At 37.4% G+C, this 24,745-nt stretch overlaps 1 protein-coding gene across 1 annotated transcript in view; it reads left to right on the top strand.

Moving 5' to 3' along the window:
* Positions 1-24,745, top strand: part of UNC5C (unc-5 netrin receptor C) — a 399,848-nt gene that overhangs the window by 197,396 nt on the left and 177,707 nt on the right. The window contains exon 2 of the mRNA XM_065907323.1: positions 22,716-22,937. Within this exon, the coding sequence (XP_065763395.1) occupies positions 22,716-22,937 (222 nt within the window). The remainder of the gene's footprint in view (positions 1-22,715; positions 22,938-24,745) is intronic.

Genomic DNA, 24,745 nt, shown 5'->3' on the forward strand with positions numbered 1-24,745 from the left:
CCCTGTCCTTGACCATCTTCCAGAGTTTGCTCAAACTCATGTTCATAGAATAGGTGATGCTATCCAACCATATCATTCCCTGTTGCCCCCTTTGCCTGCCCTCAGTCTTTCCCAGCATCAGGATCTTTTCCAGTGAGTTGGCTTTCTGCATCAGATGGCATAAAGCATAGTGTTAAAAAGGACTGGAGAAGTGAGAAGGTCCAAACTTGAGGTCAGAGCTACCATTGATCAGAAGTATGACTTGGGGATCTGTTAGTAAGATATCATTACATTAAAATGGGGGTTAATTAAAACCCCTCCCTGCCTGATCTCACAGGTCTCAATGAAGATACTCTTTTTGAACATTAAGAGACTAGTCAAATGCAAGATATTATCATCAACCTAACTTCTTAAATTCCTTTGAAGGAATTTAATATACCTCTGCTTCCTTTAGCTGCTTGTAGACCTGATATCATTGCAAACTCTGTGTGTGTGTGTGTGTGTGTGTGTGTGTGTGTGTGTGTGTGTGTGCACGTGCGAGCACTCAGTGATATCCAACTCTTTGCAAGTTATACTTGGACACAAATAGAATGTTTTGGCATAAACTGCCTCATAAAGGAAAGTTATTACCTTAAAATAACAAGCTCATTGTTCAGCTCTGCTGTTAAATGTGACCAAAATAAACTTAACAATTAAAAAATACCAAGTTAAGTTTGACTGGCATAATCAGAAGATCATGGAGGGGTTTTAATATGGAACTGTAGATGACCCTTGAATGTGGCAGTAACATGCTGCAGCCCTCCACACAGTTGAAAAATCAGAGTAGAATTTATAGTTGCCTCTTTGTATCTGAGGTTCCTCTGATCCATGGATTCAAACAACCATAGATCATGCACTGCTGTAGTATTTATCTTTGAAAATAACCTACATATAAGTGGCTTGTGTGTCTTCACACTAAGTCGCTTCAGTTGTGTCTGACTCTTTGTGACCCTGTGGACTGTGGCCCAGCAGGCTCCTCTGTCCGTGGGATTCTCCAGGCAAGAATCCTGGAGTGGGTTGCCACGCCCTCCTCCAGGGGTCTTCCGGACCCAGGGATTGAACCCACATCTTATGCCTCCTGCGTTGGCGGGCAGTTTCTTTACCACTAGTGCCGCCTGGGAAGCCCATAAGTGGACTAACACAGTTCGAGCCGTTGTTGTTCAGGGGTCAATTATACTTTACAAATTATTTTCCAGTTAGGTTTCCAGCTAGCATTTTATTTTAACAAAGGTCCTACCAGTAATAGCTTCTTGTAATATTTTATAATGAACTGTATGTCTAGCTTAACTTTTTACTTAAATGAGAGATTTTAGACTCAAAAGCAATTTATCAAGACTTAGAAGAATCCAGGAAGACGACTAGAATTTTAACTGTGTTGTCTCTGTTGTTGAACACTCCAGACAGTTTAGATTTCTTAAGAAGTTTAAGATAAAAGGATATGGTGATTCATCCATCTCTTAATTTGGGTAAAATGTAATTTGTAAGTTGATTTGTATTTTCAACATCACATGTATTTTTATTAATATAAAATTAATGCTTACTTTGACTTCATTTCTTAGAAAACTCAAACTTGTACCTTTCTCTTTTGAAAAGTAGGTAATTTCATGACCTTTTATTGATGGAAACAGATAATGGATTTACATTATATTTGCCCCATGATATTCTAAAGAACCAAATTTAATTTTTCTTCAAATGAAAGAAAGACATAGATTACTGCTGATAATTTGGATATTAAATAACTACTTCTCAGGAAATTCCTTAGAGTGAGGAAATCCTGGGGGCTTGGTACACAACAGTTAAATCCTGGATTAGAACGCAGATACTGTCCTACAAATGAGTGCCCCTGCCAGAGTTCAGATCTCTAGAGATCACTAGTATCCCAGAAAACTCAGGTCTTGTTGTTTCACTTACATTTTATGTTGTTTATTCTCAATAATTTTTCATATGCATTGGTATTTAAACATATGTAGTTTTAACGTGTTAGAAATTGATCTGTGTTTGAGAAGACCACCTGACATTTCAGCACATATCTGGGAGTTGATAAAACCAGTTTTACATATGGCATGAGCCGTTAGAAGTAGCATTATGAAATAGAATCTTCAAACAGCATTATGAAATAAAATTTTCAATAAGGATGTGCTTGTAAAAGCAAAGTGGAGTACTATTTCTGTTAGAAAATTAAAAGAATAAATTATGATGTTTTATTTTGTTTATACTGAACTGTGCTCGATAAAGAATTTGGCACTGCTTAGAAAAATACATAAACTGCAATGAATGAGATAAATCATAGGGGAAGTTGCTAAGGCAGGAAAATCATCAAGGCTATGATGATAATGAATTTATGATGATGATGACATGTTTATTCAATGTGTACTCACGGCCAGGCACTTTTCATGTAGAAACTCATTTAATCCTCACAGTAACCTCAGCTAGTCAGAACTTCTTACAGATTAAAAAAAGACATTAAGATGCATGTTCTAAGTCACAGAGTTAAAGAGGCAGAACCCATGTTGGAAACTTGCCACGTGGCCTTCAAGCCTGGACTCCAGGTCACTGAGTTCCTCTGGCTTCTCTGTAAACCCAGCGTGTGATTTGCCCACAGGACTTCCCTGGTGGCTCAGCTGGTAAAGAATCCGCCTGCAATGCAGGAGACCTGGGTTCGATCCCTGGGTTGGGAAGATCCCCTGGAGAATGGAAAGGCTAACCATTCCAGTATTCTGGCCTGGAGAATCCCATGGGGCCGCAGAGTCGGACAGGACTGAACGACTTTCACTTCACCACAAATTTGGCTCTAAGACTTTTAGCACCTACACCAAAGCTGCAAATATAATCATAGTGTCCATAGGAATAATATATCAGTCATCCTGGGGAATTAAAAGTCAAAACACTTTATAGATGTATTTGAAACTACCTCACTGCACTATGTATGGAATCATACCAAGAGTCAAATTATGTACACCCCCATGTCAATAATGGGTTATAGCTCTTGAAAGCATCCACCCCTCTAAACAGCAGACTGTTAGTACAAGCCAAGTGAGCCCAATTGCATTTTGCTAGCTCAGCTGAGAGTCAGACCTTTCAGCCTCCAAACCAATGGTATTTTGCAGCATGGAGGCCCGAGGACACTTTAGAAAATTTCACATCCTGGATAAGATGGCAGCAGATTGGACTAGGAATGGATGATGGAAATGGGTAATTTTGAGCATGTAGCCAAACTAGTGGCCAGTCGTACCATGTTGATAAACACATATGGAAATGTATCCGGATTTGTCATCTCAGTATTTTATCCAAAGATGAATTTTGGCCAGCATGGTTTAAATGCTGGGTTGCAATTTCTTCCTCTAAAAGGGTAAGATGTCCCATCTAAGAAAAGCAGTCCACCCAAGCCCAGGGGCTGGAGCTGTTTTGCCCTGTAAACTAGAGGTGCTCTAGCCTCAGTCTGACTCCAGGAATGAGGCATCAGGCGAGCTCACCTAGAGTTTCAAGGGGAACTGTGATTGTTATTCCACCAGAAAAGAAAAGCAGCAGCATTACCCTGAATCTCTCAGTGGTTTTTATTTATTTATTTATTTATTTATTTATTTGGTAACTAAACAATGAACTACCTTGGCATTGCTTTAGACGAGGCATTATATCAAAGAACTTTTCTCTCTCTCTTCTGTGACTGAGAACAAGAGAGAAGCAAAGCCTCTTTTATACAGTGCATATTAATCACTATCAAAACACACAGCTGTTGGATTAATTTGGGTACTAATTTACTTATAGTTTGATTTTGCCACTTAAAATGAAGTATTATCGCTGAGGCAACAGTGTGAAAGTATGTTGTTGTAAATGACCTTTGAGTCATAAAAGCTCCACTTGTTTTGCCAAATAATTAATCTGATGTTCAATGAATCTTCCACTGCCCAAAGACCTCTGTAATCCTGAAATGCGACATTTAATGTTTGCAGATGCTTGATTTAGTGGTGCTTCTGCCAACTGATCACTAACAAATGATAGCACAGCCAAGGAAGACCAGTGAGATTTGTGTCTGGTTTATGTAATGGTAAGCCTATGGTGCCAGCTGTCTGCCAGAAACTCTCCTTAAAAACTCTTAAAAACTCAAATATAGTGGTCTATAATCAGTTCATTTAAAAAATGCAACAGCTAAGAGCCATTATAGTGATTGAAAATATTTGATAGTGCAAGTGTTTAGCTGGCTCAGCCTACCAGCTGAGAGAGGTATAGTTGAGTTTGGTTTCCATTTATGACTCCAGTAACCCACAACACAAGTCACTCAGTCATGTCTGACTCTGCAACACCATGGACTGTGGCCTGCCAGGCCCCTCTGTTCATGGGATTTTCCAGGCAAGAATACTGGAGTGGGTTGCCATTTCCTACTCCAGGGAATCTTCCCCACCCAGGGATCAAACCTGCTTCTTTTGTACCTCCTACATCTCCTGCATTGGTGGACAGATTCTTTACCACTAGCACCACCTGGGAAACCCATGACTCCAAGGGATGACACTTACATAAGCTAGGGTGTGAATGGCGTCCCCTAGAGTTGTGTAATACAATAGTTCTACATATTATATTGTCCACGGTTTTTACCGTTTTAACAGTATCCTATAATTATTTAACACTTGTTTGTGTCCCTACTTGCCTATAAACCCCTGGGTTAGTTTTATTTCTTATTCTTAATATTGTCAAGCCCTGGTAGAGTCTCATGGCATAAGAAACTTTTTAAAAAGTTTATACATTTAATTGGACAGAAATGCAAATGTGTTTTATAAAGCCAAGGATTTTAGCTTTTAAACAAATAAAAACTTCTTGAAAATGTTATTCGTATTAGTATAGCATATCGGTATATCAGTATATAGTTCAGCCTTCACACTGTAACAGTGAGGAATTTTAAGATGCAAGTGAAAGAAGATCAAATCAAACAAGTCTAAGTCAAAAGAGAAAAAATGAATTTAGTGGTTCACATTAAAAAAGAAAATCCCAGAATAGACCCATCTAACTTCAGTAGCAATCAAGTCCACTGACCTGAGTGATGATCTCAACATATTCTCCCTACAGCTCTCTGCTCTGCCTTTCTCTGTGTTGGCTTCATTCAAGCTGGCTTTTTCTGTCGCACATCAAGATGGTCACTAACACCCAGTCCTTTCAGGAACCATTTGTTTCCAGGACAACAAAATCCCATATTTCATTTTGATGACACTATCTTGGGTCACATGCTCACCTCAACACCAGTAATTGTGGTCATAGGACCAGAATGCTCTGATGGGCTGGAGGAGTCCTGTATAGCCTGAGAGGGCATGAGACATTTCTGTCACAAAACGAGAGGAAATGGATGATGAGCAAAGAAAAACTACATATTTTCACTATAATATCTTCCATTAACAGGTGATGAAACTAAGGCTCAGAAGGGATCGATGTCTTGGCAATGTAAGTCCTCTGACACTGAGTCCAGTGTGTCTTGCACATTTTTTTATCATTCATTGAGTCATTCCTGTGAAGATTCAGGTTTGTAGTAATTAACAGTAAGGGCATTTTTAGACCTACAACATGGTATTCTGAGATACTGAAAAGTCACAAGTTGTAAATGGGTAAATTGATAATGGGAATCATGAGAATATTTTTTGAGTCTGTGGTTTAGTAGGATTCAACCTGATTTCCCTATTTATGAAAAAAGATAGCTTGATTTTCCTGACAAATCATACAAGTGAAAACTCCCTGTAGTATTTTCATTGATTTCAAGAGAAACAAGTTCAGATAGCTTCCTTGTTTCCCTCCTCTCCTAACCATTGAAAGGACTTGATTTGCTTTGCTTTGGATGTGGTTCTGATTTTTGTGGAAGTGAAGTGGCACATTGGCCTGAGGGATTTGTGTGTGTTTGAAAGAGTCACAGACATTTGAACCGCCCACAGCTGCCCTGCATAGGAGACATCTTCATAAATACTGCATGATTCTGCATTCACATTTGCACAGAGCAGCAAAACCTTGATAACCACATTTTATTCTAGTTCAGTTTTTGTTGACTTTCTGCTTCACTTTTTGTAGCAGTCAGTCTGGAAGGGATGAGAAGGATAATGATTTCACAAGAACTTGAGTTGAACCCGTCCAGAGGAAGAGGGAGTTAGGGGGAGGGTCTGCCCTGAAATCAACCTGCTTATTTAAATAGATTTGAAGAAAAACAGAGCATGAAAACAACAAATCAGCCTGACTTATCTAGGAGGAGTGGATAAAATAGTCCCTGCTGGAGGAAATGTGTAACCCAATCCAGTAGTTTATCACATCTTCCTGAAACCTTGAAATAGGTCTATGAATTTATATTGTTTCCGAAAGCCTTGTGAGCTGTGCTATCTTACCCTGCCCCACTGTGAACCCTGAAATCAATCCATTGCTCTCTCAAACTTTGGGAAAATGATATGTCTCTAATGTCAATGAACTAGCTGTATTCACAGAATGGCTTTTCACTCCCTGAGTTTACTGAAGTGGAAGACAGAAAGAGTATGCCTTTCTGAAAATAACCGCATGTGCTCGAAGACCTAGATTTTCTAGGCATGAGTGCATTTCTGATAAAAATACCTCCTTGGTGTGAGGAAACCTGGTTATTCCTCCTCTCCACAAATCGTTTGCATCCTTTATATTTGTAAAGATTGTCAACTCCTATTTCTCTTTTGGATATTTGATGAAACAGAGGCCTTGGTAAAAGGAAAATGGATACCGTTCAAGGAAATCTATCTCCTGTAATAAAATAAGTCAGAGTTGTTTTCGATGCCTCTGCCTTTTTACAAATCCCTCCTCTGCCTCAGTTTAAACTAGTTCATAGTCATTATTTATATTATATATATTCTGGAGAGGCACTTCGTAGATGGGGAGAATGCAAGTTAAGATTTCTGGCTCAAGAATAATAGCTAAAAGCTGTGGAATTTTGCATTTGAGTTGCACTACACGTCTTAGAATATTTTCTTTATAATCTTTTTACAAATTGTCTTACCTTGCTATTATTTATTTCACAATCATTTTAACAGTGCTTATATCTTATTCTATAGGGTAAACAGCTTTCAAATTTCTTACACGTATTCAAGACTGCCCTGTTTCTTTGTTCCTGTCAGTATTGTAGATAATGATTTGCTATCTTTTTCCTTTATAGTTCATCACAGGTTTTACAGGTAATTTAAAGCAGTTAAATATAGAAGTATAAAAAATAAGTAGATTTGAATAAGTTAGAAAGTAAACCAAATAATAGAACAATAAGAACATATCATTGTGATCTCTGAAGAGACTAGCAGATAAGAATTATAAAATTATGTATTGAAAAAATTAGCATCTGTATATCTCATTTTGACCTATAACTAGTAAATAGATGTTGGTATTTCCTGGAGAAACTCCACAGAGCTGATTATTCATCAGGTGATTCTCTAAGACTGTATGCTGAGTGTCAGCTAAAGAAAATTTCTGCTATTTATTAGTTGTGTGAATCTTGGGCGAGTTAATTGGCTTCTCTGTGCCTTTGTTTTTCCATCTTTACGGGAGAGATAACTACATTATCCATGGTGCTGTTGTGCGAATTAAGGGAGGCAATAAATCTAAAGTACTTAGGGGGTACCTAGAATTTGTAAGTTCTTTATAAGTGTTTATTATTCTTTTATTGTATCCATATTGTTTCTAAGAGTAGTACTATAGGAGAATTATGGACAGACTTGCTAAGTTATAAGCTTTCACACTGTGGGAGGCAGCACCACTTAGACAGCACTCAGACTTATTAAGCTGGAAGTACCTGCATTCCTTTCCTAGCTCTTCCATTAAACGGATGGATAGTCTTAGGAAACATGCTCAAACTTTCAAAACCTAGGTTTTCGTCTATGGAAAATATAACAAATTCACTCTGAAAAGTCACATGACACAGGGTAGCTAAAAATGGAGACAGCGATGTAATGTTATTAAATAATGTAGGAAATGGTTTCACGAAGAAAGCCTTCTTCACCTCTTCTTGGAAAGTCTCTGGCTTTAAGCAAGTGGTAGTAGAGCCCATCATTAAATCTCATTCAGTCTTTTGCCCTAGAACTGAGTACCCTGTGTCAACAATGAATGGTACATGCTTGATCTCTATATTGTAAAACAAAATTAAAGTAATATTTTCTGCTTATTTATAAAACATAGGAATAGGTTTAGGTGATTCACAACTTGGCAAGTTTTAATTTTATTTCACCAGAGAAAATAATTGAGCAGTGCCACGTTCCCAATCTTAATCTCTTTTTTTATATGATCTTCACTTTGTCTTCTAAATAGATAACAACATTAAAAACGCTGCTTAATTCTGCAGTCCAGTATGATTTCCAAAACAAACTTATTGGAAATTGGAAATAAGTTCAACTATACCTGTTGGTTAATCTTTTTTGTTTTTATTGAAGAATTTAATTATTGACCCTCAGTTAACTACTTCTAAGTGTAATAATACAGTTTTTAAAGTTTAACTGTCTTAAAGTAAGACCCGAGTCTTTGTCATTTTTTGTTTACTTGTAAACATCTAGAAATGCTGAGGCATTTGTCATATATCAAAATACAGTCTTTATCTGAAACATCAGGTATATTTAGGTTTTGAAAGATTTCTTATTTTATAAAAATAGCTCACCTCTTTCAACTTTGTGTAAAGATATCAGGCTGGGCTAAAGTGACAAAGAATGCCTTAAGGGGAACTTTGAATGAATAACTTTGAAGGAAAACTATTTTCACCAAAGACTTGTCCAAATTTAATTAGTTACGGGAGTTAAAGGAAGGGAGAAAAGGCCAGGGGCCTAAAGGGATTTTAGGAGTAAAGTGTCAAGGAGAAGTGAGGTCTCACATGGAGAAGGAAGTGCTGCTCCTTTAAGGTTTAATAATTTTGTGACCTAGTGTCAAGTGTTGTGATTTCCAGTGGCAGGAGAGGTGAAACGTGAAAAATTAACCAACCCTTTATCTTGCTGGAGGTGATTCCTACCCTTACCATCTTCTTTGGTATAATGGGTATATTATACTTTAAACAGTAAATTTTGAAAGAATGTCACTTGCTCCATCAAAAAAGATAAAAAATGGATATATTGGTACATGATCAGTACCCTCACTTAGTAAGCAGAATTTATGAAATATGACTTTGAATCACATGCCACGTGTAAACTATGATTTTGAAAGACAGATACGGATCCACAATTCAGATATCAAAGCTGAAGATAATAGTGACATTAACAAAGTTTGTGATGCTTTTTTGTTTTTGTGGTAAAACATCTGCAGAAAGTTTAGTGTCATGCAAATACTACCAAATCCTTATATTGCATTTTTTCTTCTTTTTTTTACATTGGCTGTTAGCTTATACTAAACTTAGTAGGCATGTCATGGCACTCACCTGACAAGTGATGAATCAAGTGGAACAGAGAATTTACTATAGAAATCAGTAGTCAACACAGACCAATATGTACTGCATGATCCCACTTGTATTTTTAACACCATATATGTTTCCATATGAGTCTTCCCAGATGGCTCAGTGGGTAAAGAATCTGCTGGTAATGCAGGAGACACAGGAGACACAGATTCAGTCCCTGGGTCAGGAAGATCCCCTGATGGAGGGCATGGCAACCTACTCCAGTATTCTTGTCCCATGGACAGAGGGGCCTGGCGGGCTATAGTCCATATGTTCACAAAGAGTTGGGTGTGACAGAAGTGACTGAGAATGCAGGCATGTGTCCACACACATTTACATGCACACACACACACCTGCCAAAGTAACTGCATAGAGAAATATTCTGAATAAAACACACTAGTGTCGATAGTAGGTAGGTCCAGGGAGTGGGATGGAACTTAGGAGTGACTTTCCTTTTTTGTTATTTGTTTATTATAGAATTTTGTCAACTAAAATCTGTAAGTATTGTAAATTTTTAATTAAGAAAAAATAAAATAACAGCATTAATAAGCAATAAGCATGAAGTAACTCAAAAATAAGAAGACAGCAAATAAACTTAATTAGAAGGAGGGATTGAAGCAGTGCCATGGAGTTTACAGAATCAGAAAATGTGTACCAGAGATGTGAAATTTCAGTATTAGCCTGGGAGGTTGTTTCTTCCATTTAATAGCTGTGCAATCTCAGGCAAGTCACTCGAAGTAGTTGGGCCTCCATTTCCTCTTCTGGAAAATAGGCCAGCTCTCAAATTTTATGTGGATATTGAATTATGCAACAAATTACTTCTCTGTAACCACAAGCATCACACACCATGTTTTCCCTAACTAAGCTGAAAGGTGGTAATAAGAGGTAAATTCAGCTTATTTCGTGTTATGTTTTGTTGAATCATGAAAGTTTCCAGCAAAATTTGTTACGATTTCATATTCTGTTTAGAAATGGTAATATAATGATGTGGTATAGATGGTATTGAGAAAGAAAAGTTCATGAGCACGGCAAATCAGTAACAAGGAGCTTGTAGTAATCTCAGGAAAATGGTAGGACCTCAACTTGAGTGGTGCTGCAAAAGGGAGTAAAGGTTGATGGTGAGTGAGAAAATTTAGAGCTGATTTTGTGCACTGTGCATTTAGATGGAGCTTCCCTGGTAGCTCAGCTGGTAAAGAATGCCTGCAATGCCAGAGACCCCAGTTCGATTCCTGGGCCAGGAAGATCCACTGGAGAAGGGTTAGGCTACCCACTCCACTATTCTTGGGCTTCCCTTGTGGAGATCTGCTGGAGAAGGGATAGGCTACCCACCTCACTATTCTTGGGCTTCTCTGTGGCTCAGCTGGTAAAGAATCTGCCTGTAATACAGGAGACCTGGCTTCAATCACTGGTTTGGGAAGATCCCCTGGAACAGGGAATAGCTACCCACTCCAGTTTTCTGGCCTGGAAAATTCCATGGACTGTGTAGTCCATGAAGTCACAAAGAGTCAGACAGTGCCGAGTGACTTTCACTTATTTATCCATATAGATGAGTTCAACTCAGTGGGGAGATGGGACTCCAGGCTCTTCCCTTGAGGCTATTACAGTCAGAAATAAGGAGTTGAGTCAAAATAAGAAGTTAGTTTTAGAAGGAAGATAAGTTTAATGTTGATGCTGAGGTTAGAGAGTGAAACTTCTGATCTCATAAAGCTTGGAGTTCTATGGGAAGGGCAAAGAAAATAAGCAACTAACTTGGTAAACTAATTTGAGATAGTGATAAGAGATAACGAAACAGGGAAAAGTATTTGTATTCTACTAAAAGTTCATCACTAAAGGGATGTTGCCTATAAGCATAAGTATAAATAATAGCCCATTCCCAGGAACGCTTCATCCTCCCAGGTAGGAATATTAAGCTAAAATATCTTTGTTTAGCTCACAGGAAACGTCCTGACCAGGCCCAACTGTGAATGACTGCAGGAAGGGTGTAATTAACACTTACCTTCCGGAGGCTATGTGTTAGCCTCCCATGCCTGAATTCTAACTCAGGCAAAATGGTTGTTTGGAACACAAGTCCACCATCTTCTTGGTTGGCTTCTTTCCAAATAAAGTCACTATTTCTTGCACTTACAACTGATCTCTTGATTCATTGGTCTGTTATATGGCAAGCAATTCAAGCTTGGACTTGGTAACAATAAGAAAATCAAATAGAGATTGGGTAGTCGAGAATCCCTCTTTGCCCAGGAGGCATTTTGAGCTGAACCTAAGTGGCAAGAAGGAAGTGAAAGATCTTTCCTAGAGAAACGAAGAGCAAATGCAAATGACCTCAAGTGGGACTGAGTTTGGTGTGTTCAGAGATGTAAATACCAGTCTGCGTGACAGGGAAAGGCCAGGAGGCTTGGGAAGGAGACATAGAGACTGGCAGCAGTCAGAGCACACGGGTCTTTGTCAGCCTTGCTAAAGAATCTGATTTCATTCTCAGTCAATGCAAAGGCATTGAAGGGTTTTAAGAAGCAGAGCGGGTGGAGCAGAAGGTTGTGTGTGTGACATGATCTGATAATTGTAGCCAGAGTTGTGGATGAGATGCCCAAGGGAGAGACTAAAGGAGGGAACCTTGGAAAGTATCTCTCCGTATTCAAACAGGAAAGAAGGAAGAGAAAGGTCACAGAGGTAGAATGGGAAGTAATCTAGTGCTAATGCACAGTCCCCCAGAGAGGAGGAAGTTTCAGAGAGGAGGGAGCGATGCAATGAAGTGTCAAATGAGGCCAAGGGGTTGGAGACTGTAATCAGATGTAGCCTGCTATTTCCCACTCACAAAATGTTGTAAATTCAACTTTGATTAGTGAGGGGATGTATTTAGTCCAAAGGTATGCATGATATATGATATTTACAGTTGCTTAGAGGATAGATATAATTTTTTTATACAGGAACTGGATATGTACTTATAAACACTAAAGAACCACCTTTCAAATATGTATACTTCTGTTATATTTTGTGCAAGGATTTCTTCTCATGTAATTCCTATATATTTCTATCTTATAGAACTTCTTTAGGAACAGTTCAAATGGGAAGGAAAAAAAAAGCTGAAGTTCTTACCAGTCACTGGACTACATGTCAGTAATATGGAAATGAATAAGATAAAAACTCTTCCTAACCCTTGAACTTGCCTTCTAGTGAGGAAGAACTATAAACAAGAAGAAGAGTAGAGAGCAATGGGTGGTGATAGGTGATATCAAGGGGTTATGTCCAATATTTGAAGCAGAGTGGCCTTCCAAAGAAGGGGTGTTTGATACCTGAAGAACGAGTAAGAGTTATGAAATGAGATGGTGATAAAGTTGTGGGAAGTGTAATGGCCAACTTTATGTGTCAGCCTGGCTAGGCTACAGTCCCCTTATTCAATCAAATAGTAACATGGTGTTGCTAGGGAAGTGTTCGTGCTGCTTATTAGGCTCTCAATGGATGGAATCAGGCACACACATTTTATCTAGGGTAATTTCTCTTATCAAGGAAGCTACTTTTGTGCTTAATCACATCCAGAAAATATCTCCACAGCAACACCTAGATTAGTGTTTGATTGAATAATTGGGGAATATATTCTTGGCATCTTGACTTGTAAAATTGACCATCACATAAGAGTTTAACAGGAATGAAATAAATATGTGCTATATGAATATAGTGTTAAATTTTCAAGTCTTTATTGGATTCTTTTAAACCATGAGTCATTCTTTTAGTTAAATTAAAATTCAAGGATTAACTTCAGATTTATGTTGTCTTATTTATCTATTGATAATTGTTTAGTTTCTATAATATTTTTTCTGAGCGATCTTGCTTTATTCATTAGATTCCTGAAGTTCAAAATAATAGTACAGGATTTATAACTCTAACCATTAATGGAGAGGAAGAACGCAGTAGAACTTATTGTGGAGGGGGAGGGGTAGAACTTTTTCTTAATTCACTATATTGTTGTGTGTTAGTCACTCTGTCGTGGCCAACTCTTTGTGACCCAGGGACTGTAGCCTGCCAGGCTTCTCTGCCCATGGAATTCTCCAGGCCAGAAAACTGGAGTGGGTAGTCATTCCCCTCTTCAGAGGATCTTCCCAACCCAGGGATCAAACTTGGGCCTCCTGAATTGCAGGAGGATTCTTTCCCATCTGAACCACCAAGGAAGCCCATTAAGTTTCTAATTGTGTTAGCAAACCTTTCTGACAACCTAAAGTTAATAAGCACATTAAAGTGAAAGTCAGGTATTAATGAATTATAAGCATGTTATTTACATAACCAGACGAATTGGCCAATTTTTATTATAAATTCAGATTATCATAAATTTAAGTATCTTTTATTTCATTATCTCATTTTATAAGAAAAAAGATTTCACTGAGAGAGAAAATACAGCTTGACTATAACATCTAGGACAGCCCTAGCATATAGAAGATAATCCACAAGTATTTTTTGAGCAAATTTTGAGAAATATAGTAAACTATCTTAAAGTCAGAGATCACACAGATGAAGAAATTAGGACAATGGACTAAGAGAAAAATGAGATATAACTAGTCAGAATGAATTAAATGCTGTATAGCTACAAGTAATGTGATCTTTGAACACAGGTATTAGTGGAGACATCACATAAGGCTTTATGGAGTCAGTAGCATTGATTTGGGAAGGTTTAATGTAGTGAAGAAACTGATACTGGTTATTCTAGGCAGAAGCAGTAGGTTGCACGTGGAATTATCTACTTTCTCCTTTTCTTAATTTAAATAAAAACTCAAAAACACATTAAAAAATAGAAATCCTCCATAATCTAGCATGTGAAAAATCCACTCCAAATAGAGGGAAAAAATTTCCCCTGAAGCTCTCTGATTCTTCTCCCCAAGAAGTATTTACTGTTAATATTTTTGAGCTTTGGCTTCTAGGCTTGCCTTACACTTTTTCTTGTGATTTATTGATGCAGTCATCTACACACACACACACACACACACACACACACACACACACACACACGCCTCTCTTTCTGCCCTCTCTCCTTTCATTCCTTCTTTTCTGTCTTCTTTAACAAAAGTTGCATCACTCTATACAGATTGGTTGAAACCTTGTTTTATTTGCCTAGTGAATAATGGATACCCTTCTAATTTAATACATACAAATTTGCCTCCTTATTTTTATTTATAAAATAGTGTTCTCCTGGATGGATATATCATTAATAATTATCTGATCATTCCTTAGTTTGTTGTTGAGTTTGTCCTCAGACTCATTTAAATAATTTCAGCGGCATTTTGTTGCAGTGTATCATTTATTTGTTTAAATAAACAATGCTGCAGTGAACATCTTTGTATACATTTATATTTTGATGCCATTATGTCTGAAACAGGGATTCCAAGAAGTGGGATAACCTATTTGGGTGTATGCATCGATTTAATTTTTATTTGTATTATCATATACTCTCTACTGTGATACCAATTTACACTATAGCCAGTATGTGCAAATACACATTTCCTCAAAATCTCATCAATCATTCAGTATATTTTAGCTAATTTGATAAGCAAAAAGAAACTTACTATCATGCTTTACGTTGCATTGATTAAATTATTTGAAGAAAGGAGCAAACTTTTCTAAGAGCATGGTGTATAGGACACATGGCAAAGTAGAGACTGTAGGCAGGAAAGCACTTGGGATTTTACGTTAGCAAAAGTCAGAAATTATAAGGCTTAAACTGGGGCAGAGGAGGTGCCTCTCTTTCACAGCTAAGTGCATGTCAAATAGCATGTTGACTTCATGTCACTATTAATAATGTATGGGGATTATTTGGAAATTATTTCCTTAAATGTAGAAAAAAAGTTTTTTTCTTTTAGAGTTAGAAATCATGCAGTACTTTCAAATTGTCCAGTACATTTAAGGCATTCTATATTCCACTACTTAAATTTAAATGATGAATCCAATAATACGTTACTTGTAATATAAGTCATAGTCTTTGTCTTTGAAAGGATATTTTAATCAAAATATTAAAAATAAGCCAAAGTCTCATTCAAATAGTTAATTCCAGTTGCCTTTTTGTTGTAATATATCATGAATTATCTCTCTGATGGATGGGCAGCCAAATGCAGATAAAATTAGCTTTGCAGTCATTCATTTTAAATTGCTCTTGAATCATTTGGAAGTAAATTCCATTTCAAAAGACTACACTCCAGGTCTCAGACAAAGAGATAATAGTCCTATATTTTATGATATAAGCAATAATAGCTTAAGTCTTATGATTTAGAAATATAGAAACTTATGTATTAAGTTCATGAAAATTAAAGCTTGATATATAGCAATAAAACCAGAAACCTAAAGCTTCCTAGATTGATGTTCATAGCATAATATTTTCCTGTCAAAAATTAGGTGGAATGAAAGTCTATAAAAATAATACATGGTGCAAAGCTTTCTCTTCTTGTATATAAATGAAAAAACAAAAGGCTATATGAGATAACAGAAAAGGAATACTGAGATTTACCTGATATTGAAATGAAAGTGGTAATATCATTGTTGAATAATGGTAGAAAGTGGAAAATTATATCATGTGTTAGGAAGGGTAAAATGAAAAATAATGTTAAATGTGAATCAAAAAGGCAGTATATCTTTAAGTTAATACTGAACTCAACAAGCAGAATAAAACCAAATTTGGAAATTTTTCTTTGTTAATTTGAATGAACTACATGTAGAAAAATTGTTTAGCTATTTAATTAAGTCAGTTTGTCCAAATAGCGTAATGTGGACAGTATCAGCATCTGGAATGTGCCTTTATATGTAATGACTTAGGATAACTGTAGTCCGTTGTCAGAAATAGCTTCACAGTCTGAAGTTGCTATTCACAAATTGAGTTCCCATTATCTCCCTGAAGACTTCAGGAGGCTCTTTGGATATTTATATTAAGAAATAAAGTGGTAAGAGGATGCACTCATTGCTCTAGCTGGCTGAAAAATCTAATTGTTCTCTTATAGCTTCAACTTTTGCAGCATGACCTTAATACTACTATCAAAAAGCTGGCTTATTTGTGCAGTAAAATGAATCGCATGCTAGGAAATGATCTCAGTAAACAGCCTACCAGTTCAAGGTAGAATCTCAAACCTTGTTTATTATTCTCACGTACCTCTAGTGCCCTAAAAATGTTAACCTCGGTGTGATAGGAATTGTATTTGTTTCAGATCAGGCCTTTGGGTGGGCACTGGAGCACATCAAAGGGAAATCCAGTAACAGATACAATCACACACTTTCCCTTGAACACCACTGCAGACACACTTGCTTAGAGAATTGATTGGTACCTGAGTTTCTCAGTCTGAAAAGCCATCTCTTCTTCTAGAAAATATCTGATCACTACAAGAAGCTGGGAAATACCAGATAAGTTCTAAAGTGGATATCCACTAAGTAGGAAGCAATTTTAATCCTCAGACTTCACATGATGTGAAACTCAACTAAACGATATTTATAGACAGGGCCACCTTCGTGGTATGTGACCTGTGCTGTCACACAACGCCTATGCTTTGTTTAATACCCTGCTGTAAGCATCTCAGAATTCTTAATACATTTTTTTTCCATTTATTTTTATTAGTTGGAGGCTAATTACTTTACAATATTGTAGTGGTTTTGTCATACATTGACATGAATCAGCCATGGATTTACAAGTATTCCCCATCCCAATCCCCCCTCCCACCTCCCTCTCTACCCGATCCCTCTGGGTCTTCCCAGTGCACCAGGCCCGAGCACTTGTCTCATGCATCCAACCGAGGGTCGCGGCTAGAGGCCAGCTCCCGAGGACAGTATGATATTTAATACATTTTTATACAAAGGATCCCCAAATTGTCATTCTGCACTGGGCCACACAAATTTGATAGCCAGCCCAATCTGTAGATTTTACTATTTTTATGACACCTTATATTTGTAAATGAATTTGAGGCACTGTAAACTCTAAAATGCCTTGTGGATCTGTTACGAATGCTCAAAGTCACATTAGTGTGAGCATTTTGTTGACCTTCTATAAGTGCCTGATATTATACTAGACTTATGGAAAATAAAAACAACAGTAGACTCTGTCTTCAAAAAACTGTCATACTAGTGTTAAGAATTTGTTATATATTTCTGCTTTGAAAATTGGGAATAGTTGGAAAACTCTGGTTGCCAAAATTGGAAAATAGATTTCTCCATATGTGAGAGGCAGATTTATAGTGTGAAGTGCAAAAATGCTCGTGAAGAAGTATTTGTTCACCTCATGAAGAGGTGAACACTTGCAGATGATATTTTTTCCTTATTAAATACACATTTTTCCTTATTAAATACACATTTGGAGATGATCACTTTCTCCTTGTTAAATACATATAGATATAACCATGCTGGATATTTAAATACTCAGCCATTTTTCTTTATAAATCTTGATTGAAGAGAATTGACTTGCTTGTTTGATTTTTTTAAAATTACTCTAGCAAAAATAGAAGAAAAAAATTCATTAAAAGGCAATTTATGTAATACTACTATATCTGGAAATCAATGCCGACACTTACCATTTTTTGTCTAGAGCAAAGAAAGTTTTCTCTTAGCATGCTTAACCTGATGGTGGGTGAGCCGTTTTCTGGGACGTTTTCCACAGTTGGGCATGGTACCCAGGCCATCTGTTGCAAATGATGAAAGAAAGGGTTTCTCAATAGCGAGCCCACTGATAATCAGTATAGTTGCACTTTGTCTTATCTGTTTTTCTATGTATATCTTACTGACTCAGGGTCTTGAAAATTACCTTTATAAATGTCATTCTTACACCCGAATTAAGTACTAGAAGTGATGTACCATATTGCCTGATGTGAATTAATCTAGGGCATGGACTTAAATATACTGTATCTGAAGCACAAGAAATATTAATAAACTAATATGCTGTGATTAGTTAAGGCATCTCTCTTGATCAAATTTAAGAATGAGGTTCATACATAGACTAGAATGATGTATTAAAGAAACACTGGAGTTATGATGAAAACATTTTAAATGATATAAATAATTTTTAATAAGTTACATATTGTTATTTAACAGACACCCTGAAAAATTAATAATTTATGAAGGCTCAAATTGAGACATAGAATTATTTCTCTTTCCTTGTAGTGATCATCTATGTTTTAAAATTCAAAATTAAGGAATTTCAAAATTAGTTTGTTCATACATTTTCTAACTACGTCAAATCATTACTGGTTTTTCCCCACACTTAACAGAGCCCTGTTTGCCTTGAAAACATATGTGTGACTTTTTCTCGGACTAGTCCATTAAGCTTCACAGTAGTTTACAATAAAATCATCAGATGAATTTTTTTTTTTTAAAGTCACTAAAGCAGTTCATGTCATTTTATCCGCATTTGAACTTGACTGTAGTCAGAGATGAAGTGGAGAATGAAGAGATATATGTATTGGCTAGGCTGCTGCTGCTGCTGCTTCTAAGTCGCTTCAGTCGTGTCCAACTTTGTGCGACCCCATGGACAGCAGCCCACCAGGCTCATCTGTCCGTGGGATTCTCCAGGCAAGAACACTGGAGTAGGTTGCCATTGCCTTCTCCAATGTATGTGTGCTAAGTCGCTGCAGTCATATCCGACTCTACACGACCCTGTGGACAGCAGCCCACCAGGCTCCTCTGTCCACAGGATTCTCCAGGCGAGAACACTGGAGTGGGTTGCCATTGCCTTCTCCAATTGGCTAGGCAGGGTAATCAATTTTTAGTCCTTCTCTATCTTTCTGTAGGATGTAAATATGTAACTACTTTTGCTATTACTCAATAAGGTAAGGTGGCATACAATCACCTGGTATCTTACAATCATCATTCCTTCTAAAGGAAGAAGTCTTATCTTCTAGAACAATGACTGAGAAAAAGACTTTTTACATTTTTCTTACTTGAATAAATATATTATTATGGAATACATACACATGTTGTATGTATAAATATACACAAATAGTTAAAAAATTGAGTTACCCTCTGCCTTTGTGAGTAATAATGGAAAACAGCAGTTAACATTTTACAGAATTTGAGTCTTATATTTTGTGGCGCATTATTGATCATCGGCACGGTCCATCATTACATATATCAGTAAGTGCTTCAGAAGAGAAAAACAACAAAAAATGGAATAAGGCCTTCAAGACATCAGCTGCACCCTGATGGGTCTGTCAATACCTCAGTTCCCTGTTCTTTCTGCACTGTGTTTATTTAGGCACTCTTGAGTGTTCTTGCACATTGACTAAAGAAGCTGAAGTTGATGGAAATGAGGTTATTCTGGAGTAAGCTGACAGTTTGGGTCCTTGATGTCCAACAATTGAAAAACCAGAAATGATGCCCTATCAGAAGAAAGTATACTAAGGAAGTAAAGTCAGAAAACAAGTTAGAGACGGGAAACATTGCAGGGCCAGTCGTTTATAATTGTGGAGTGGTTTTGAAAGCTAGTTTTGTCTGTGATGCAGGTAAAGCCAGTTTTGACTGCAGAACAAATTAGTAGAGCTGCCGCCACCGCCAAGTCGCTTCAGTCGTGTCCGACCCTGTGCGACGCCACAGACGGCAGCCCACCAGGCTCCCCCATCCCTGGGATTCTCCAGGCAAGAACACTGGAGTGGGTTGCCATTTCCTTCTCCAGTGCATGAAAGTGAAAAGTGAAAATGAAGTCGCTCAGTCGTGTCCGACTCCTAGCGACCCCATGGACTGCAGCCTACCAGGCTCTTCCGTCCATGAAATTTTCTAGGCAAGAGTACTGGAGTGGGTTACCATTGCCTTCTCCAAAATTAGTAGAGACTAGATGTCATTACTAATTGACTGCGATCACATGACCTAGATGGAAAAGTCCCAGGCCAAGTTTCTTAGTGGACAAATGTCTGCTTTACCAATGACTATCTCCCCAAACAGGGAAACAACTGAATAAGCGGTGAAATGACTTCCTAGATAATGTCTTAGCAATCAGTGTTTAACTACCGACACCATAATACTTGCTGCTGAATATATGTGCTTTTTTTTGAGCAAACTCAGGAAGATAGTGAAGGACAGGGAACCCTGGCATGCTGCAGTTCATGGGATCGTAAAGAGTGGGACATGACCTAGCGACTGAACAACAGCAATACATACTTTTAAAGAACTTGTAAAAGCTTTTAATTTTGGCCTCAGAGTTTCAACTTACATTTATTAGCCTAGGGTGCTTAGTCAACGTAGGAAGTTAATAATAGTTTTGTTCTCTACTATCCTTCATAAGAAGAAAATTATCAGGGGTAACTGAAATGTAGTGTATTAGATTCCTTTGTCTTTTGTGAAGTATAATAATAGGGTTTCTAAGGCACTTTCATTAGTTTTTGTTTTTTATTTGGAATCATGCAGAAACCAAGTTAAAGGAAAATATACCTCAAATTGTGTAAGTATCTGTAACAGTCTTGGGGTTTTGTTTTTCAGTGGTATTGGAACAGCAAGGAAGGAGCAGTATGTTTGATAAACTTCAATGTATAAAAAAATGAGGCTTTTGTTGTTCATGTTAATACTCTAATATTATTAATATTCTAATGAGAATAAGTGTGACTAATCATATAACTCTTATGGTATTTGAGATATAGTCTCCAAATAAGACTAAACAGCATTTCTAAACTCTAGGTTTTACTGTGGAGCTATTAATATTAATACTACTGGTTGACTTGATGTTATCATGTATATTTCCAGTGTTGAGAATAATTCTGAGTCAATAATAATTTATAATTAAAAGTTATAAATTAATAATTAATTCAATAAATATTTTTGGTTAAGTGAATGAATATATCATGAAGTGGCATCTTTTGAAAATATTGACAGACTTGAATCTGAACTTAAAGATCTTTAATTAATATTTCTAGTATTCTAAGCTCCTTGCATAGGATTCAAGGCTTACCTAAGAGCCAGGTGGCTCACGTGGAAAAGAATCCACCTGCCGACACAGGAGGCATGGGTTTGATCCCTGGATCAGGAGGATCCCCTGAAGGAGGAAATGGCAACCCACTCCATATTTTTGCCTGGATAATCCCATGGACAGAGGAGCTTGGCTACAGTCTATGGGGTCACAAAGAGTGGTGTACAACTTAGGGACTGAATACACACACACACACACACACACACACACACACACAAGAGCCTTCTACTTTTCAAATAAGTTCTTCTTATGAAGTTGTTCTTGGTTTTGTCAGCTCTCAAGAGTAACACTGTGTAGTGGGAGGGGTGGTGCTATGTTGGGAAGATCACAGTTTGTGAGGGAAACAAACCTGGGCTTTGATCCCAGTTCTGCTATTTATTACCTGTGTTCTCAGGGCAAGATAATTATCACCCTAGATATTGTGTTTTGCCATGTGTAAAAATAAGAATAATCATCTAAATCCTTAGCTAAACTACTAGTCACTAGACCTAACATATTGCTTGTTTAATAGCAGGCACTCAAATTACTTAATTAGATGATTTATGAATCATTACTGTTATCAAACCAGGTTTGTTTTGCCCAATATACAGCAAGCCAAAATGCAGAGCTGCCTAGGTTTTCAAGAAAGAGAGCAGCTAAGTAAGGATATCAAGGAGCAAGTCTCAGAACCACCTCTCCAAAGGCAAGGGTTCAGAGTATTTATGCCTGCATGCTAAGTTGCTTCAGTTGTGTCCAACTCTTTGCGACCCTATCAACTGTAGCCCACCAGGCTCTTCTGTTCTTGGGATTTCCCAGGCATTAATACTGGAGCAGGTTGTCATGCCCTTCTCCCGGGGATCTTTCTGACCCAGGGATCAAACCTTTGTCTCCGGCATCTCCTGCATTGGCAGGAAGGTTCTTTACCACTCGCGCCATCTAGAGGTAGCTATGAAGTAAGGAATAAAGAAGCAGGGTTGTCTAAGGCAGGGGGAGCCCGGGGAGCTTGGGGAAAGGGGACTGGAAAAAGATGCAGTTAATTGTTCTACACAGGTGTAACTCAGCTCAGGCCTCTGTTTATTCAAAAATGAAGGCACTTACCAGGATCTGAGGGTGGAGTTTTCAGCCCTTAGCCCTTCTAAATGTCATCCAGTGGACACTCGCACATGCCAGTTGAAAGGGTCAGTGTTCCTATACTGTTCAACTCAAGCTAGACACAGCTGATTTCAGGTTCCTAGAAAGTGATTCCTAAACATCTTATTGTTTAGGTGTGATGCCTCTTGAAGTACATGCAAGTCTTCTGTATACCTTGATTAATGAAGGCAGGTGAAATGGATATGACTAATGATTACCCACAGTTTTATTATTTTTGAACGAATAGCAAGTGAAAGGCAAATGGCTACAAAGTTCTAAACATTTTTCATTTTCTTGTTTTACCAGATGACGACTTTTTTCATGAACTCCCAGAAACCTTTCCATCTGACCCACCTGAACCTCTGCCACATTTCCTTATTGAGCCTGAAGAAGCTTATATTGTGAAGAATAAGCCCGTGAACCTGTATTGTAAAGCCAGCCCTGCCACCCAGATCTACTTCAAGTGCAATAGTGAATGGGTTCATCAGAAGGACCACATAGTAGATGAGAGAGTAGATGAAACTTCTGGTGAGTTTTCCATTGCATTTGCACTGCTGTTTAGGATTCACTTACTACTTTGATGTGTTGTCAATTATTGAAATTGAAAGTACAATGATTATCCTTTGGTAAAAAATTTTAAGGCAGTTTGGTTAAGATTTGGTGATATCATTCCCTGTATTACAAAGTAAAGTGTGATGAATAAATCTTGACTTGATTCCTGTTGAACCCTTTAGAATTAAGGCATGGTTTATACTTAAGAGGACTTCCTTGATGGCCCAGATGGTAAAGAATCTGCCTGCAATGCCGGAGCCTTGGGTTCGATCCCTGGTTTGGGACAATATCCTGGAGACTGGAATGGCTCCCCACTTCAGTATTCTGGCCTGGAGAATTCCCATAGACAGAGGAACCTGTGGCCTACAGTCCATGGGCTCACAGAGTCAGATACAACTGAGTGACTTTCACTTTTACTTTATACTTAAGAAGATAAATAATGAGAGTGAATAGACTGAATTATGGTAAATAAATACCTTAGTGAAAGATGGCTTTGAATTTCACTTGTGTTATCAAGTCTGGTGTCAGGCCTAAATATCCTGGGATTGAGCAATGTTTTCAATTAAGGATAAATTGTGCCTGTTTACTAGCCCACTCCAGTATTCTTGCCTAGAGAATCCCGTGGACAGAGGAGGCTGGTGGGCCGCTATCCATAGGGTCACACAGAGTTGGACACGACTGAAGTGACTTAGCAGCAGCAGCAGCAGTACTTGTTTACATGATTGTCAAGTAATTCCCATGCATAGTTTCCCCTTATATTTTTTTAAACAATTTGTAGACATTGTAGATTCAAACTGTTTGTATCTTTAACTTACATCTGAAGATGAATCCTAATTACCTAACTCTTCGCTGAAGTTAAATTCAGGGTGATTGAGAAAAGTTATATTGTGTGTTCCACAAAGAAAAGGGGTAGATCTTGATTAGAGTATATTTACTTCTCACATTGTTAAAATCCTGACTTTATTGCTTTGTAAATATCATTCTTAATAGCAAAATACTAAAACCAAAGAGAGGATGGAGTAGATCTTAATAAACTGTAGGATTTACATTGGCTATAAAGGGAACTTTCTTGATAGAAATTTCTTATTCCACAATAGGTAACTTAAAAGAGTTGTGGAAACCGCTAGAGTTGTTTCAAGCTAGAAAATATATATATTTCTGCAGTGGTTCAAGAGTTTTGCTCTCCAGCAGGGAAAATAACAATCTGAATTTTCACATCCTTTCCAGATTTGTGATTTTTTAATAATATTAAGACATACATTTTAATAATTAAGACTTTGTTGATCAATATTTCCAAACTAAATTGTGACAAATATGATAAGAGTGGAAGCATTTAAATATCTTCGTTTTCTTTCATAAATATCTCTATGTAACAAAATGAATACATGTTTTCAAAATTCAATTGTAATTAATTCGTATTTGTATCCAAAGGTTGGTTAATGAGGGGCAAGCAGTGACCAGCATCTGAAGGAAATCTTTGTTCAGTGTCTCTAACAACTAAGAGATATTAGGTGATTGAACATAGACCGTGAGAAGCCTGAGAAGAGGCATCTTTAAAAAAAGAAAAAGCTTGTGAGACATATACTTATATAACACAAGTGGTCTTAGAAAATTAGGTGGCAGCTCCACATAATTGTCAGTTTGTGAGTCAGGATGCTCACTGCATGCAAGCTGATCACTGTAGAAATAACTGGGTATCCAGCTATATGGTCTCTTCCTTCAGGGAATTGGTCTATTACACCTCTTGGTCTAATTACTCAGTAAATAGCTCCACCAGATGTCTT

Source organism: Muntiacus reevesi, chromosome 16, assembly GCF_963930625.1.
Source record: "Muntiacus reevesi chromosome 16, mMunRee1.1, whole genome shotgun sequence".
Taxonomy (NCBI): domain Eukaryota; kingdom Metazoa; phylum Chordata; class Mammalia; order Artiodactyla; family Cervidae; genus Muntiacus; species Muntiacus reevesi.